The sequence below is a fragment of the Gossypium raimondii genome, chromosome 13 (assembly GCF_025698545.1).
Source record: "Gossypium raimondii isolate GPD5lz chromosome 13, ASM2569854v1, whole genome shotgun sequence".
Lineage (NCBI taxonomy): Eukaryota > Viridiplantae > Streptophyta > Magnoliopsida > Malvales > Malvaceae > Gossypium > Gossypium raimondii.
This window is the reverse complement of record NC_068577.1, coordinates 49,667,863-49,686,733: the sequence shown is the minus strand read 5'-3', so window position 1 is coordinate 49,686,733 and position 18,871 is coordinate 49,667,863. Positions and strand designations below refer to the sequence as shown.

Below are 18,871 nucleotides of genomic sequence, written 5' to 3'. Positions count from 1 at the left end.
GTATCTTATTTGGATACATTTTGATTTCAATTTATTAAAATTGGTTGTGATTTATATTTCTAACCATGGTTTTAAGCTCTTTAAAAAACATAATTTAGAAATTTGAAATTACATTATCCAACAATTTATTTATGTAGTGAGATAATCAGTAGTTGAGAGTAAGAAGATTCCTTCCTTAGGTTAAAGAGGCATATTTATAAGTGTGGATGGTCTTCTTTAACCTGAGATCTTAAAATGTGTATAGTGCATGTCTCATCAAGGTCGGCCCATTGAGGGACAAAGCAACCTTCTAGGTGAGTGGTGATGAGACAATGTCCAAAGGTAAGCTAGGTGAGGCTACATGTGAGCCATGCACAAAAGGGTTCAACATTTGTCCTTGGCGAAGTAAGTTAGAGGTGCTTTTCGTGCCATGCATCCTAGCAAAGCCTCTACGGCAAGGTACTTATAGCCAAATTAAATAAAATAACATAAAGAAATTGAAAGTGTAACGAATTATTATGATATTTAAAAGAAAAATTAACTATCGTAACAATAATTGAGTCCCTTTAGGGATATCCAATGAAATTGAAACAATATAAAGAAGATTAGCCTGGTCTTTACACAATGATGATACGTACGAGTCGAGAAATGATAAAATTATTTATAATAATTGAAAACTATAAATCCAAATTGGGAGTTGAGCATGTTTACCATGGTGATCGTACAAACCTCCAAAGCATTTAGTATAGATGTGATCACCTGGTTTGAGTTCTTGGCCAGTTGCCATCATTCTTCTTTAAATTCTTCTATAAACTCTAATTAGTTTAAGCTACCTTGATTAACTTCGCCATGAAAACTGCAATGTGTATATATAGAAAGAAAGATTGTGGCAAGGCAAAGGATTATTGTGGAGAATAAGTTCATTGTCGGATAGGAATCCGTTGTAGTGGAATTCGGATTTGAAAATAATTGAAATAGTGATATTCATTAAATTTTAAGATGAAATTTAATCTCTTCCCAGGATTCTTTCTTTCCCTTATAGAGAGCTAAAAAGATGCTTATATGTCCATTTAAAATTAAAAACCATGAATCAGTTGACTGAATATTAGTTATAGCCGGTAGTATGAGGCATTGAATGTGAGGTTTATATCATTGCATCACATAAATAAAATGTAAAGCAAGCTTATGAGTTTCCTGTTTATCATGCAGGTTTTGTTTCTACCAATAATGCTTTGTTTAAATTACCTGGATGGAATAAATGTTAATTGGGTTTCAAATCACGATTTACCAAGAGAGAACGAAACCTTTTTATAGGTTATTATAATAACAAGACAAACTCTTTTAAATTAACAGATAAATCTTTGAATAAATTTAATATCCATCCCTAAAAAATAGACTTTTATGCTAATCAAACCACTTTGAGGAAGTTGATTGGAAAATTTAGTATCTAAGTCGACTCATGCTTCTAATTTTGTCAAATATGTCACATTCAAGTGAATCTAACTGAACACAAACGAAACGTATTCAAGGTCCCAATCTATAACTCAAATAGAAAAACAGTTTCGTTATATGATGACATGGAACCAGCAACACAATTTTCCCAGCAAGCTCCATTTACTTCATCATGGCAACTGCAATATATATATTCCAAGGTAGAGGATTACTATAAGAATCAATCGCTTAAAATAAAAAGAAAGATCATATTGGAATAAGATCTCATCTCCGAATATGAATGTGTTGTAGTGGAATCCAAAGTTATTAAGAATTTTGGTGAGAAATAATGAAAATAGAGATATTTATTAATTTTGTAGATCAATTTTAAACTCTCCCCAGGATTTTATTTCTTGGTTCTTACAGAATTGAGAATCGATAAAGCTAAAACAAAAGAATCCTTATCACCAATAAAAGAAAATCAAAGAATCAAATGAGGTACTAAATGTGAGGTATGCCTGTTCGCATCGGCTAAATAAAATGCAAATTAAGCTCATTTATGAGCTGCCTGCCTGTCTTTAGGGAATCAAAGAGTTCTTCTCTCGTTCTCTCTTAGCTGTTGTGGTTTTTCACTTCAGTCAAGATCCAAATTAGCTAATTTACAAGCAAATTCAAATTGATAAATAGATAAATAAAAACTTGTGGTGTTTCGTGTCCCTGTTTTATTTGCTGAAGGCTGCTATAAGGGGCTTCTGGATTTCATTGAAACACCATTGCTTGGACATGCAACAAAGATGCATTTCTCGGGGATTATGGATGTATGAGATGAAAGTTTCTATCTTTTTTTTTTCCTTTAGTTCTAGTTCTGGTTTAGTATGGGTGGGTGAGTGTTGGATTGCTGCTCTGTTGCAAGATTAGGTAGGATTTTAGCTGAGCTGCTTATTATTCTCTTTCCTGAGAATGGTTTTATGCCTTCACTTTTAATTGTCAATAAAATATCTATTTCAAAAATTATTCATATTATTATTATTTTTACAAGATTGGCGTCAATTAAATGTCTTTTTGTTGCACCAAGGGTTTCAAACATCACAAAATAATTGAAAAAATAAAAAGTGTATTATTAAACCCTATTATTAAGTGACTAATATAATATAATAATAATATTGGACATATTCAAAGATCGGATAGCTTGTCCGGTCACGTAGGCTTGATCCAATTTGAATCGAGTTTGGATAAAGATTTTTTAAATCTCGAATTAGTTTGGCCTGAATTCAATTTAAATAGTAAAAAGATATTTGAAAATTTTAAATTTAAATTTAAAAGTATATAAAATATCAACTAAATATATATTTTTAATATTTTATTAATGTTTGAATAGTAAAATGAGCTTTTTGGACGGAGTAAAAAAATGGACCTATGCTTGACAATTTTTTGGAATTAGGCATCGGTCCAACTCATGAACCCCGCTTGATAAGACGCATTATACTTTTAGGGAGAAAACTTAAATTCTAACCTTTAAAGATGACATTGTCGGAAAAGGCAATTACAAGACACAAAATGATTAGTTTTTATGGATCGTAAAACCGACATAAATAATACATTGGCGATACAAAAAAAAAAATTACTACTTCTTTTATGGGTTGAGTAAAACTTGATTCAACTAAAATATTTATTTTTTTCAAAATATTAAATTAATCTGATCGAGTTATTTAAATTATTCTAATTATCAAGATACATATTCAATTAGGACTCAACATGCATATTATTTAAAAGAGCATTATATTTAATTATTAAAGAGAAATAGTAAATAAGAGTTTTATTTTGATTCATTATTTTATTTATTTTATTTAATTAGAACTAGAAATTCTATCACAAACATATGCATGTGGAAATCATATATTTAGAGCAGAGGAGTGTGTTTGAAAATAGCATACAATAAATAATAAAACGTATGGTTTAAAACTAATTAATAATAACACAAAAATATGTGTGATATTAAAATGAAAAAAAGATTAAATTGTGACACCAACTCAATCAATGGCATTATTAATTATAAGAATTCTATCGCACACGATATGCGTGTGAAAACTATGTATTTAGAACAGAGATATATAAAAATATAAAAGATGAAAACACTACTCTAGTTGAGTTGAGGCCCAATTAATGGTTGACACAAACTCAATAAAAGGCTTAATAAATAGTATAGATACATAAATATATAAAAATTTAGAACACAAATTAAACTTATTAAAATTTAAAATAAAAACTAAAAGTTGCTTTAAATCAAATGGTAAATGAAAAGGTTTAATTTCAGAATTGAGTTGTGACCAAATTGATAGGTGACACCAATTCAATAAAAAAACTTAAGAAATAGTATAAATTAAGTTAAACCTTGGATTACTTTTTTTTTTGTTTTGTTTTAAAGTTGAGAATTACTTATCAAATTTTCGAAGTTGCGTCAATTTCTTCATCTTGGCTCTAGAATCTTGGTTGCTAGTAACATATATTTAAGGACTAAAAGAGATAATGAAGGATCAAAATAATTTTATTTTTAAAAATTAAAGAGTTAAATAAAGCATTGTATTTTTTAAAAATTTGATAGAATCATCATTATTAATCACAAATTGATTAGAGGATTGTAGGACAAATTCTATCCCAAGATTCATTATTTTGGAATTGAATTTTCGGTTTGAGTTAATTGATTTAAAGTTTAATTTGATTTTTATAACTTTAATATTTAAAATTTGATTAATTAAAATGGCAATTATTTTAAGATTTAATTTTTTTTGTTTTTTACTTCGGTATAAATATTGATTAGGGTCTTCGTGAATGTTAAATTCGAACAAATTGATCTCTCAAAATATTTTCAATTTTTTTAAAATTTCTATTAACTATAATTTTTAAAACATATAATACTAAAATTATAAAGATCAATAAAAATCAAAATATAGAACAAGAATTCTTAAAATTATAAAAGTTCAAAAATAGTAAATAAAAACTTCTTAAAATTTTCCAAAATATTATTTAAAGAATCAAAAATAAAAATTTAAAAATATTTTAAAATTTAAAAATATTTAAAAGTTACTCATTAAAAATTTGAAAAGTTTATAAAAGTCTAAAATATTAAAATTTATAAAAAATTATATAAAATTTAAAAGGATTCTAAAAAATTCTAAAATATTAGTTTTGAAGTTTTCAACCTTTTACAAAAGTTGTTCGGGTCACTTTTTTATTTTTACTTTTAAAATTACATGTGAATGTTCTATTTTTAAAATATTCATTTTAAATTTAGATAATAGTTTGGTTCACATTAATCAATTTTTACTCACACTTAATTCTCAACCCTTTTATAAGAACCGGAGTAAGTAATCGAGATATTCCAATTACACACAATTTAATGGGATCTAATAATAATAAACAGTTATTCAAACATACAACATATATGTGTAAATATAAGTAAATTATGCTCAAATCTAATTACTAAGTGACTTTTTAAACACAAGGTTAACTCTGAAAGAGAGAGAGAGAGCAAACACCAACTTATTATTACAATTAACCCACCCTATTTGCCATTACAAACCCTAGAACAGAAGCATTTTCTGCACTTGATGGACATCAAAATACCATCAAACTGACAAAAACACACATACTTACATATGTATATTCCCTCACCCTTGTATATTGAACCTTTTTTCATCAGCTCATTATTAATTGCACATATTCTACCAGAGTATATCTTTGGTCAGGCGTCTTGTAACATTATAAACCAGGGCACCCGGCAGTCCCGTTCCCCACAAGGCCTGATTGCAACGGGCCTTCCCCATTTTACACTTGGTGGCAAAGTGCTCGCAGTTGTTAAACACAAAGTTGTAGTCTCCGAAGTTTTGGTCACGGAGGTAATCATATGCTCTCTTAATTACGGTATTAGGATCATAACAGCTCCAAGGAGTGCAACTCCCACTGGTTTTAAAAGTAAAGCTCAATAACGACACATCGTATTCGTAGCGATACAGCCCGTTACCTTCATGGAAGCAATCAAGGCATGTTAATACAATTCCCGAACCCTTGGGCTTGTAAAAACATGTCTGGCATTGGGGTTTAGTTTTTTTAACTTTGCCTTCTTTGTCGAGTCCAAGGAAATGAATGACTGCATTTGTTATGGTTCGGGTTTTTCCAGTGTTGGGGTTTGTCACCAGGCCTCTGCCTACATATATGCCTGAACTCAATTAAGCAATCAAAATCCACGAAAGTATTAATAACGAGATAAGACTATGATTCTACATAATTATTAGTGTATGAAAAATAGATTTGTTGAGGGAAATGGTGGTAGGAGGTTGGGGTGATAGTTCACGCGGTTACGAGCAGAGAGACATAAGGAGGACGTTAGAGAATCTTTTGTGTAGTTGACAGGCAGAAGGAGGTGACTAGGAGGAAGAAGATTCCTTCCTCATGTCAGAATGACATATTTATAGATGTGAATGGTCTTCTTTAACCTGAGATCTACATGTCCCATCAAGATCAGTCTCTTGAGGGACAAAGTAACTTCTAGGTGAGTGGTGATGGGATGAAACCCAAAGGTAGGCTTAATAAGGTCTACATGTGAGCCATGCACGAAAGAGTTCAACAATTGTCCTTGACGAGGTAAGTTAAGGGTGCTTTATGAACCATGCATCCTAACAAAACCTATACAACAAGGTACTTATAATAAAATTCGATAAAATAACATAAAGAAATTGAAAGGATAACAGATTATTATGATACTTAAAAGGAATAAAAAGTTAACTAACGTAATAATAATTGAATCTCTTTAGAGACATGCGACATAATTGAAACAATACACAAAAAATTAGCATGATTTCTATGCACAAATCAAGAAATGGTCCAAATTATTTTGTAATAATAATTAAAAACTATAAATCAAACTTGGGAGGTGAATATATTAAATATTAAGTATATTTACCATGGTGATAGTAGGAACCTCCAAGGCATTCGGTATAGATGTGATCCCCTGGGTTGAGTACTTGACCAGTTGCCATCGTTCTTCTCTAAATTCTTCTATAAACTCTAATTAGATTAAGCTACCTTGATTAACTTGGCCATGAAAACTGCAATTTATATATATAGACAGAAAAGATTGTGCCAAGGCAGAGGATTATTGTGGATAAATGATTAAATTAATGAAATATAATATAGGAATAATTTCATTGCCGAATATGAATCCGGTATAGTGGTTCGGATTAGAAAATGATTGAAATAGTGATATTTATTAAATTTTAAGATGAAATTTAATCTCTTCCCAGGATTCTTTCTTTCTCTTACAGAATAGAGAGCTAAAAAGATGCTTATATATCCATTTAAAATTAAAAACCAAGAATCCATTGACTGAATATTAGTTATAGCTGGTAGTATGAGGTATTGAATGTGAGGTTTATATGATTGCATCACATAAATAAAACTGTTATACTGTTCATTATTACTGATTCGCTATTCAACTAAGACCGACCTGATCCTTTTTATTTTAGTAGTGATAGCCTATACAGTTCGCATATATGAGTTCACACGTGATAGATTCACATTATCATACATGTGAATTCATACATAAAAACCACGTGTTGACCCTAAAATAAAATAAGTGTTGACATACATAGAGGCTTACCTAATACATCCAAGACTGTATCATATAAATAGGAGAATTGGACTCCACAAGGGGTCTCATGAAAACATTCAACAAAAATGTAAAGCAAACTTATGAGTTAGCGTGTTTATCATGCAGATTTTGTTTCCACCAATAACGCATATTGGTTTATAAGTTACTTTGTTTAAATTACTTGGATTGAATAAATATTAATTGAGTAATACAAACCTTTCGTTAGTGGCTTAATTTCTCTAACCTCCTTCCTCATCTCAAAATAATTAAAAAATTAAAAAAGAAAGGACATTAATTAAACAAATGAATGTTACAGATACGTTGAATAATAATTAATAAAACTATTCAATCTTGTGCTACCTCTTCAAGTGTCTATTGTAATAATAGGGTAAACATTTTCAATCATGAAAATGACAAAGTTTTGAAATAATATGAAAGATGATTTTCTTTTGAATGGCATAGAGAAAAATATAATTAAACAATTTTGAATTAATAGCCTGATCGGAGACTTTGAAGCAAATCCTAAATCCATTGCTGAATAGACCTATCGACACAAATCCTAAATCCGGTGGTGGGTTCCTATTGGCAACCATCCATCTTTGAAAAGTCAAAGATATTGGTGCCAGAGCTAGATTCGTACTTGGGGAATACGACCGTTTACGATACTATTTACGTATACGGTATTGTTCATCCACGACACTATTCACGTAGACGGTACTGTTCACGTATACAGTAGTTGGGATTGAGGAGAAAAATGGCAGATGCATCGTCATCAACAAAGACTACCGTGACCAATGCAAAATTTGAAGTAGAGAAATTTGATGGTACCAATAATTTTGGTATGTGGCAATGTGAGATCCTGGATGTCTTATGTCAGCAAGAGTTGGATATAGCCCTTGAAGAAAAACCTGACAAGATGGATGACAAGGAGTGGGCCAAGATCAATAGACAGGCGTGTGGTACAATCCGCCTATGTTTGGCCAAAGAGCAGAAGTACTCTGTCATGAGGGAGACATCAGCGAAGAAGTTGTGGGATACACTAGAAGAAAAGTTTCTAACAAAAAGTCTTGAAAATAGGCTTTATATGAAAAAAAACTTTATCGATTCACGTATGCACTCGGTATGTTGATGAATGACCATGTGAACTCATTCAATAAAATTTTAGCAGACTTGCTAAATTTGGATGATAAATTTGAAGATGAAGACAAGGCATTATTATTGTTGAATTCTCTTCCTGATGAATATGATCATCTTACCACCACATTGCTTCATAGGAAGGATATAATCACATTTGATGTAGTCTGTAGTGCGTTGTATAGATCTGAGACTCGAAAGAAAGATAAAAGAGATCATAGAGATAAAACTGCAGAAGTCTTAACAGTAAGAGGACGTTCACACAGTAACAAACCTGGTAGAAGGGGTAAGTCCAAAAGGAGACCCGCCAAAGATGAATGTGCTTTTTGTCGTGAGAAAGGGCATTGGAAAAAGAATTGTCCTAAGTTGCAAAAGGGCAAGGCTATTTCTAACGCATGTGTAGAGGAGCATGATGAGGAGTTAGACTTTAGCTTGGTTGGCATGGCAATGACATGTCATACGGATGAGTGGATTTTTGATTCGGGATGTACTTACCATATGTGTCCTAATAAGGACTGGTTTTCTAATCTTAAAGAACTAGAATGTGGAATTATTTTTATTGGCAATGACAGTGCTTGTAAGACAATGGGAGTAGGTACAATCAAATTGAAGAATCACGACGGCTCAATCCAAGTCTTGACAGATGTTCGCTATGTACCTAGCTTGAAGAAAAATCTCATCTCATTAGGGGCCCTAGAATCTAAAGGGCTCACAATCACTTTGAGAGATGGATTACTAAAGGTAGTAGCTGGGGTATTGACGGTGATAAAAAGCACTAGAAGAAATAACTTGTACTATTTAAATGGAAGTACAGTTATTAGATCAACATCAACAGTTTCTGCAAAAGATACAAATTCAGAGGCTACCAGGTTATGGCATATGCGATTAGGACATGTTGGTGAAAAAGCTTTGCAGACTTTGGCGAAGCAAGGCTTGTTGAAAAGTGTAAATTCTTGCAGATTGGAATTTTGTGAGCATTGTGTTCTGGGCAAGCAGACGAGGGTAAAATTTGGTTCAGCAATTCACAATATGAAAGGAATTCTGGACTATGTTCACAGTGACGTGTGGGGACCTACCAAAGTGGCTTCTTTGGGAGGTATGCACTATTTTGTTACTTTTGTTGATGATTATTCAAGAAAAGTATGGGTGTATCTAATGAAAAGAAAAAGTGAAGTTGTGGATACATTTCTAAAATGGAAGAAGATGGTGGAGATTCAGACTGGTCGAAAAGTCAAACGACTTCGATCAGATAATGGTACTGAGTACAAAAATGATCCATTTCTACAAGTATGTCAAGATAAGGGCATTGTGCGACACTTCACTGTTCGAGATACACCACAACAGAATTGGGTGACAGAACGTATGAATCGGACTATACTGGAGAAAGTTCGATGTATGTTGTCCAATGCTGGGTTGGGCAAGGAATTTTGGGCTAAGGCAGTTACATATGTGTGCCATGTAATTAACCGGTTACCATCAGCTGCAATAAATGGAAAAACTCCTATAGAGATGTGGACTGGTAAACTTGCTACTGACTATGATTCTTTACATGTTTTTGGTTCCACTGCATATTATCATGTAAAAGAATCTAAGTTAGACCCAAGAGCAAAGAAAGTATTATTCGTAGGTATAACTGGTGGAGTAAAAGGATACCGTCTCTGGTGTACAAGGAAGATTATTTTTAGTAGAGATGTGACTTTTGATGAATCAACCATGATAAAGTACAAGGATTCATAAAAGGTTGACAAAACCAGTAGTACTTTGCAGCAGGTGGAGCTTGAAAAGGTTAATGATGATCCAGTTAATATTGAATGAACAAATGATGAAGAAGTTTCGACCCAAGAACTTTTACAGCAACAAGATTCAATTGCATATAGAAGGCCAAAAAGAGAGATTCGTAAGCCTATTCGCTTTGATGATATAGTGGCCTATGCACTTCCAATTGCAGATGATGATGTTCCTTCTACTTACACAGAAGCAATAAGTAACCCTGATGGTGTAAAGTGGAAGCAACCTATGAATGAAGAAATGCAATCTCTTCATAAAAATAGGACTTGGGAGTTGGTGACACTGCCCAAGGGAAAGAAGGCAATTGGATGCAAATGGGTATATGCAAAGAAGGAAGGATTTCCTGGTAAAAATAAAATTCGATACAATGCTAGATTGGTAGCAAAAGGTTACGCTCAAAAAGAAGGAATAGACTACAATGAAGTGTTTTCTCCAGTTGTAAAGCATTAGTCTATTCGGATTTTGCTAGCCTTGGTTGCGCAATATGACCTTGAACTAGTTCAGCTTGATGTGAAGACGACTTTTTTACACGGTGATTTGGAAGAGGAAATCTATATGACTCAGCCTAATAGATTCAAGGTTGCTGATAAAGAAAATTGGGTTTGCAAACTGAAAAAGTCACTTTATGGATTGAAACAATCTCCGAGGCAGTGGTACAAACGATTTGATCATTTCATGAAAGGGCAAAGGTACACAAGAAGTAAATTTGATCATTGCGTGTATTTTCAGAAGCTACAAGTAGGAACTTTCATATACTTGCTCTTATATGTTGGTGATATGCTGATAGCATCTAAGAGCGAAATTGAGATTGAGAAATTGAAGACTCAACTCAATCTTGAGTTTGAGATGAAAGATCTAGGTGAAGCTAAGAAGATTCTTGGCATGGAAATATGTAGAGATAGAGCTCATGGCAGAGTTAGTTTGTCTCAGAAGCAGTACCCCGTTGGCATCTCATTTCAAGCTTTCTGCACAACTATCTCCTTCGACGAATACGGAACAAGAATATATGTTACAAGTTTCGTATTCTAATACAGTGGGTAGCTTGATGTATGCAATGGTGTGTACAAGACCCGACATCTCACAGGCAGTTAGTATAGTGAGCAGGTATATGCATAATCCTGGAAAAGGACATTGGCAAGCTGTGAAATGGATTCTACGGTATATTTTAAAGACCGTGGATGTCAGATTACTGTTCAAGCAGGATATTACACTTGGTAAAGGTGTTATTGGGTACGTTGATTCTGACTATGCCGGTGATTTGGACAAACGAAGATCAACCACCGGTTATGTGTTTACATTTGCTGGAGGACCAATAAGTTGGAAGTCTACACTGCAGTCTACAGTTGCATTGTCAACCACAGAAGCTGAATACATAGCTGTAACAAAGGCTGTAAAGGAAGCTATTTGGTTACGAGGTACGGTTAAAACCTTGGGATTGGTTTAGGAGCATATTAACATGTATTGTGATAGTTAAAGTGCTATTCATTTAGCAAAGAATCAAGTCCATCATGCACGTACAAAGCATATCGACGTACGATTCCATTTTGTACGGGAAATTTTTGATGAGGGAAAATTCGTCTTCAGAAGATTAAGACTACAGATAATCCCACAGATATGATGACCAAGGTGGTAACAACAATCAAGTTTGAATATTGTTTGAACTTGATCAATATCCTGCAAGTTTAACAGTTGAAGAAGACACTATCAAGTATTATTGTCAAAAGTGGAAAGAATTGTGTGAAGATAAGATTATCCTAATCAAATCTTCAAGGTAAAGATTATTGGCAACCATCCATCTTTGAAAAGTCAAAGATATTGGTGTCAGAAAATTGGCACCGAAAATCTGAGCATTTAAGGCACCGAAAATTGGGTTGAAATTTGGCATGGGATAATTGCAATTTTCGGTCCTTAATTGTATAGGGACTTTGCAAGTTGATCCTTAAACTTCAACTATAAATAGGCCTAACTATTTCTCATTTTCAATATCCCACATATGTCACTCTCTACTTAATGCATTGTTCTCTCTCCTTATTTGTAAACTTTCACTTGTATTTTGGAGTGAAATATATTTGGTAGTGCCCGAGGAAGTAGGCAAAATTTGCTGAACCTCGTTAAAATTCTAGTGCTCTTTATTGTTTATTTTGCATATTTTGCGAGTGTGATTGTAGTGATTATTGTGCTATTAAATTACGATAGAGGGATATTCTGGCTAGGAAAGACCTGGTACTTAAGTGATCCTCGTGATCCACCTCTCTTTCCTGGGAATTGAACTTAGTGTGATTTTTTAGTACAATAATTTTACTCTTTTACATGCTTCCGCGCAACATTTCCTTTGCATTTCTCCAGGAAAGACTTGATGCAATATCTTCTGCTACCCGAAAGAAGGAAATTGGTGGAGCTGAATAAAAGCCATTAACCGGGAGTACCTTTGTTGGGCATTGTAAAGGGAGCATATAATCTTTGACTTTGACTCATAGGCAGTTAGGGTTAGTTTGTAAATTTATTGTTGCTGGAAACAGAGCGAGGAAGTGAGTTATTGGGCTAAAACAAAAAGGAAGGACCCTAATAATCAAATTTGGGACTATTTTGATTTTTTTTAATATTAAAATTTATCAAACTAGGTTACATTGAAATAAATAATAAAGAAAATATTTTTTAGCATGGAATTTTTATAATCCATTAATAATGTATAAATTATATGCTATTACAATATCAAATATAACACCATGTTTGGTTGGGAGGAACGAAATAACATTCCCCTTTATTCATTGAATAGTAGACCATTTTTTTATTTGGTTGAACGTAGTACTCATTCAATGGAATTACCATTACTTCCTAATTACTTGTCTTCCCGTAATAGTTATTTTTTGGTATCACCAAATAATGACTATTCCATGCAACATTGAATAACAAAGAAAAATTAATTTCCAGATTAGTTTTTTAAAACTTGGACTTAAAAGATAAAAAAATAAAATATTTGAAATATTATTAAATTATATTTAATAATAATTATATTAAAATATGATTAAATTATTTTTATTAAATTATTTTTAAAAATAATCCTATTAAATTTTAATAACAAGAACAATAATCATCTACCTAAAATAAATTATGTTAAGGGTACTCTGGTCATTTCAGTTTTTTTCCTTATGCTATTACAACATCATTCCGTACCAAACAATTGAATTACTGATTAGAGCTCTATTCCATTACAACGAACCAAACGTAGTGTAAATACTAACAAGTGTTGGGTGTAGTGGTAAGGCACATTGCATTTTCAAAAGAGAATCCAAGTTTAAATCTTGATGATATTATTAGGAGATACAACCACAAACCCTGAACATTGACATATTTAGCGACTGTATTATTTATAAATAATAATCAATTTCAAACACTTTTTTTTAATTAAATAATAACTCAAGTCGAGCAATACTCAAAACTGTAAATTAAAATATCGTGTTCAAGACTCAAACTAAACTTGCATAAGGTTACATTTTGATAGTCTCATTAATATATACACATAGACATAAATTAGAAGTGTTCATGAGTCAGTTTCATATCTTCTTTTATTAGGGAGGGAGAAAGAAATATATATATATATATATAAATAGCTAACTATAGCATGTCTAGGCCATCCATATTATTTGTATTTTTTAAAATATATTATTTTATTTATTATTGAGTAATAGTATGTATAACACTTCTTTTAAAGAAAGAATTTTATGAAACTGTGATTCCACGTCATTTAGCTTTCTAATAGTAAAATGACAAATTAGATTTTTATTCCTGATTTTTAGCATTTTTAGTTAGATTTGAATTTTTTCAAGAGGAAAAAGTTGATTTGTCATTCTCTTATTGGAAAGAGATAAGGATGACGTGGAATCACAGTTTCATAAAATCCTTTCAAGAGGAAAAAGTTGATTTGTCATTCTCTTATTGGAAAGAGATAAGGATGACGTGGAATCACAGTTTCATAAAATCATTTCTCCTTCTTTTATTACCATTATATATATTGTTTAAAAATAAAAAATTTAATATTTTTAATATTTATATTATAGTGTAGTATATTAAATTTTTGTATGATATAAATTACATAATATATAAAAGAAAAAAAACAATATATTATAAAATTGAAAATTAAGGAATCAATCTGAATATAAAAACCCAAAATCAATTCATATTTTAAAAGAATAATTTTCTTTTTCTGTGAAACAAATTGGATTATTGTTTCCCCACAAAAGATTACAAGTTAGAGTATGAAAATTTTGTCGGCGATTTTGAAATTGACATTGCTGAAGAATCTAATCTAGAGTTTGGCAGCATGAAATCCCATTTCAATGCACTTGGGACTACCATCCCTATTTCTTTTCTATTATCCACCATGCAAAACTATGTAGGGAAACATTAAATGGGGACAATAATTCTTTTTCTTTTAGTTTATATATTTTAATTTAATCAATTTTAGTTTTTATATTTTTCGAATTCTTTAATTTTATTTTTTTTAAAATTGTAATCTATATCAATTAAATCTGTTTGGTCAAATTCTACTGTTGTTCAACTCATGTTCTCCAATTTGATCATTTTTAGTCCATATACTTTTGAATTTTGAAATTTCAGTCTTAACTCAAACTATAGTTGTTAAATTCATTAACTAAAACAACATGATAATACGTTTGTTGTAGATTTTTGAAATAGTTAAGATTAAAATTTCAAAATTAATTTTAAAATCATAATATTTTTGACAATAAAAAGTTACCTAAATTCAAAAATTTATTGGATATATCTGAAAATTAGAACAGGATGTTGACAATGTTTTATTATCATATAACAAAAATTGACAGAATTCCATCTTATTTGGAAGATTAATTCGACTTAAATTCCATCCATGAATAGGTTTAGCATTTAAATTTGGTTCAACAGAAAGTGTATTAATTTAGTAAACTTTAATGAAAATCAATCAACAAACTGGGTGATTCAGAACCGTAAATATTTTCTGTTGAAACGAACATGTCATTTAATATTAATGAAGGACCTTGACTCCTCAACTAAATTGTTCCAACCTTTGCAATGATTTTATTGTTCATTAATCTCCACGATGATGTGAAACCTTAACCATCTCATTTCAAAGCCACTCATATCATCTTTACTTTTGCATACCTAAATTAAATTACCATCATTGCCATGACTGTGCTTCTGCTCCAAGATTAAGCTGTTGTTGTAGGAGTAAATTTGGGAGTTCTGCTTATTTTCTGTTTTTTTGTCCCATTGCTCACGAAATATGTTGTCGGCTATGATTATATATACAATCATAACATTGTTTTTTCTAAGTTACGGGTAAAAAAGTTACAACTAAAATTTATAATACAACCATGAATTTTTTATATAAATCATCAAGAATAAAATTTAGATGCAAAACCATATTTAAGCTTATTGTGATTTTGATCCTCTAAATGACCATACAAATATCTTACACAAAGTGGCGTTCTTTTTCTGAATATATATGAGATGCCATATGTGTAATTTGGGGATCATAACCCTAATACATAATTTCTACACTTTAACCTTAAAATCTAATCAAATCATCATCAATTAGAAATTAGTTACTAGAGCATTTACATATATTGAGCCTATGCTTTATTAAATAATTAAAACCTTAATCAAATTATATCACTTTTAATTTGAGCTAAGTTTTTAGGATAACAAATAATAACATGTAATTATTCTTCTTATATATGTGAAAATTGACAAATTAGCCCTTGTACATTAGATGAGTGAGCAAAAGCAACTCATCCATTAAAATTTGGTGTTTATATGTAAGGTATAATAACAAATTTAACCATCAACCTTACACATTTATTCAATTTGACCCCTACTCATTTGTTGAAAGTAAATTAGAAAATTTTAAAATTAGTAACTTTTAAAAAAAATCAATTAAAATACTTAAAATTTTAAAAATTATTTTAAAAATAAATAATATTATAGAAAGAATATAACAATTTTAAAATTTAAGATCAAGATATGATATGAATGAAACATACTTAAAATTTCAAACAAATGTTCACCTTATTTTTCCAATGTATCAGTATTATTTATGTCATTTATACATTTATTCAATTTAACCTCTACTCCTTTATTAAAAGTAAATTAGAAATTTTCAAAGTTTAAATCAGCGTTATTTGTGTCCTTTTCTATATATTTTGCTGAAATGGATGTATGTTTTGCATTTTAATCCATCCAAGTTAATAAGAATGTTTTAGCAAGAAAAATATGATGCATTATAAGAAAAGAAGTTAGACTTTGAAACTTGATCGGTGGAAAGAGTGTATAAAATTTAGTTCAAAATAAATATTTAATTAGATTTAAAATAATGTTAACTACTCCCTCGATAATTGTATGTACACGATATCGTTATCAAGTAATAATTACAATGAAATAAATATATTATAATGCATTCCAATGATTGAACCCACAGAAAATATTACAAATAACTTCAATTAAATTACTAAGATACTGATATAAATGAGAAAACAAAATAAATAAAGTAAGTATTAATAATGCTTAAGAAGAGTGAAGATAATAAGACCATGTAGTTACTATTGTAGTTAAAGATTGTCTTTAATTAATAACCTATTTTAGATTCAACCAAATCTAAGTCTGATAACCCAGATGAGCCAACACCTTTCGCAACGCCTCTAACTAACTTAATAGTTTACCAAGCTAATGCCAAGTGCAACGTGGTCCTCAGTTGGCCGTTTTACTCGAAACTGATGTTGGGTTCTCAACTTACTTTCCTTTTAGAATTTCAACTAATCATGCTATCGCCTAGAACTAACACATATACATAGATCAAAAAATTAAATTGCAATTGAATAACTTATGGATCTCCCAAATGCATAAATAGTTTAACTTATTGTAAAATGACAAACAACAAAAGGTATAAAAGTAAAACATATCCTCCAAACGAGTTATTGCAATTCACCAGAGAACTGAGAGTTGAATGTAGAAAATGACTGCAAAACTAAAACTAAGAAAACCCAATTGAAAGTCTAAGAGAAATCTCTTGAAGCCTCTATGTTTCTACCATTTACAAAGCTTTTCTAAGACAAAATCTCGATTTAGTTTGGAATAGAATAAAAAGCAATAAAAAATAATCTAAATCTCATTTTACAAAATTAACTCAAAATCACACAACAACAATGCAAATGTGAGTGAAAAAAAGGCATAAATATATAATAAATATTTGTTCATCAGAACTCAGATTATCAAAATAAACAAAATAAATTATGTTATAAAATGTTGTATATATTAAAATTTTAATTTTATTTCCATATATCAAAATTTTCCTTTTAATTTTTAATATTCCATAGAAAAATTATTATGCTTTCTTAAAGAAGATACAATTTATTTTATTGGGTTTACTTTTATTTAAAAATTAATTTAAAATTTTAGTTGATTAAATTTACTTTTAAGATTATTTACCCTAGATAAAATAAATTAAAATCATTTTAAATTTAACTCCTAGTTGATTTACTTCTAATCAAATTAAATACATTTGCTAACAATATTTATATTATTGTATTGACATATTAATATATATATATATATTTATTTTTTTTGAACAATTTCAATATAGATTTTGATTATATCTACTCTCTTTTTTAAATAATGTTTAGAACTACCCATAACCCCCTCCACAACTATGCACTTCAGCGCACTCGAACTCGTGTCCTCCCATACTAGCAACAATATCGATATAGAAAAATATTAAATATATATTTTGATTATGGACATACATTTAAGGTACGTAGTACAATGTTGTATCCATTTCACCAAATTATATAAATTTTTGTCTAAATTTGAAGGATTATTTAAACTAGATTTTGAGCTTTTGTTTGGATATATCTCTCAAATGCTTGGGCAAAAAACTTCCTACCCAACTGCAATTGTTGTCCCTTCTATTTCATCAAATCAAAATTAGCTAAGCAATTACATATGATCCTATGAGAGGTCAATTTATTAAACTTTAATAATAGCTTCATCTCATCTACTTGATTATGATTCATAAGTTTACCTCTCTTAATTAATTAAATAGTTATCCTTAAAACAACAATACTCAACCATACATTACACTATTTGGTCCAAAAGTAACTAAATCATTTAGTCTACCAATATCTTTTTTTTTACTAATTAAAAATAAGGGTAAACTACAAAAATAGTCACTTTTGTTTGCCTCATGTTACATTTTAGTCACTTATGTTTGAAATGTTACGTTTTAGTCACTTATGTTATTATTTTGTTACGAAGTGATCACTCTTCCGTTAAGTTCCGTTATCTCCCTAACGGTAATCCTACGTGACAGTCCAACTAGATTTTAAGTGCCAATTTGGATTTCCTAATGGGATGAGAATAGATTTTTAATTAAATAAATTTAATTAATTAAAAATTTTAAACTCTAAATCTTAGTTAAAAAACCGTTCATCTCCCCCTTTTTTTTAGTTTTCTTTTTCAGGTGGCTAAGAAAGCTATTATCATCAGAATTTTTTATTCGCCTACAAAAACAAATTGTTTTGGCTTTTCATTCTAGGATGTTAACTGGAACACCATTTTTTCACATGTTGCAGCCATTGCGCTTCATCTTATTACATAAATTTGTCGACAACCACTTGATTTTAAGTCTTAGAACATAAATTTGTCGTGAAGAAGACATACCGACCCTTCATTGAATCCTCTTTTGTTTTGTAGGTGAATAAAAATTACGATGATAATAGCTTTCTTAGTCAACTGAAAAGAAAACTAAAAAAGGGGAGATGAACGGTTTTTAACTAAGATTTAGAGTTTAAAATTTTAATTAATTAAATTTATTTAAATAAAATCTATTCTCATCCCATTAGG

General features: G+C 30.4%; 1 protein-coding gene and 1 non-coding gene across 2 annotated transcripts; one reads left to right on the top strand and one right to left on the bottom strand.

Annotated features, from left to right (window-relative positions):
- Positions 1-539: 539 nt before the first annotated feature.
- Positions 540-642, top strand: LOC128036307 (U6 spliceosomal RNA). The gene has a single exon (XR_008193105.1). It is a non-coding gene; the product is annotated as a U6 spliceosomal RNA (small nuclear RNA).
- Positions 643-5,132: 4,490 nt separating this feature from the next.
- On the bottom strand, positions 5,133-6,446 carry LOC105781886 (protein LEAD-SENSITIVE 1). Its single transcript, XM_052627134.1, has 3 exons — positions 6,371-6,446; positions 5,528-5,626; positions 5,133-5,431 (listed from the first exon to the last, which is right to left on the bottom strand). The coding sequence occupies exons 1-3, from the start codon at positions 6,444-6,446 to the stop codon at positions 5,133-5,135; spliced, it is 474 nt and encodes a 157-aa protein (XP_052483094.1).
- Positions 6,447-18,871: the final 12,425 nt, after the last annotated feature.

Coding starts and splice junctions, on each gene's coding strand:
- LOC105781886 (XM_052627134.1), bottom strand. CDS start 6,446: ATGGCAACTGGTCAAGTACTCAACCCAGGGGATCACATCTATACCGAA. Junction 5,627..6,370: donor AGGTTCCTACTATCACCATG/GTAAATATACTT, acceptor AATTGAGTTCAG/GCATATATGTAGGCAGAGGC. Junction 5,432..5,527: donor CCTTGGACTCGACAAAGAAG/GCAAAGTTAAAA, acceptor GCTTCCATGAAG/GTAACGGGCTGTATCGCTAC.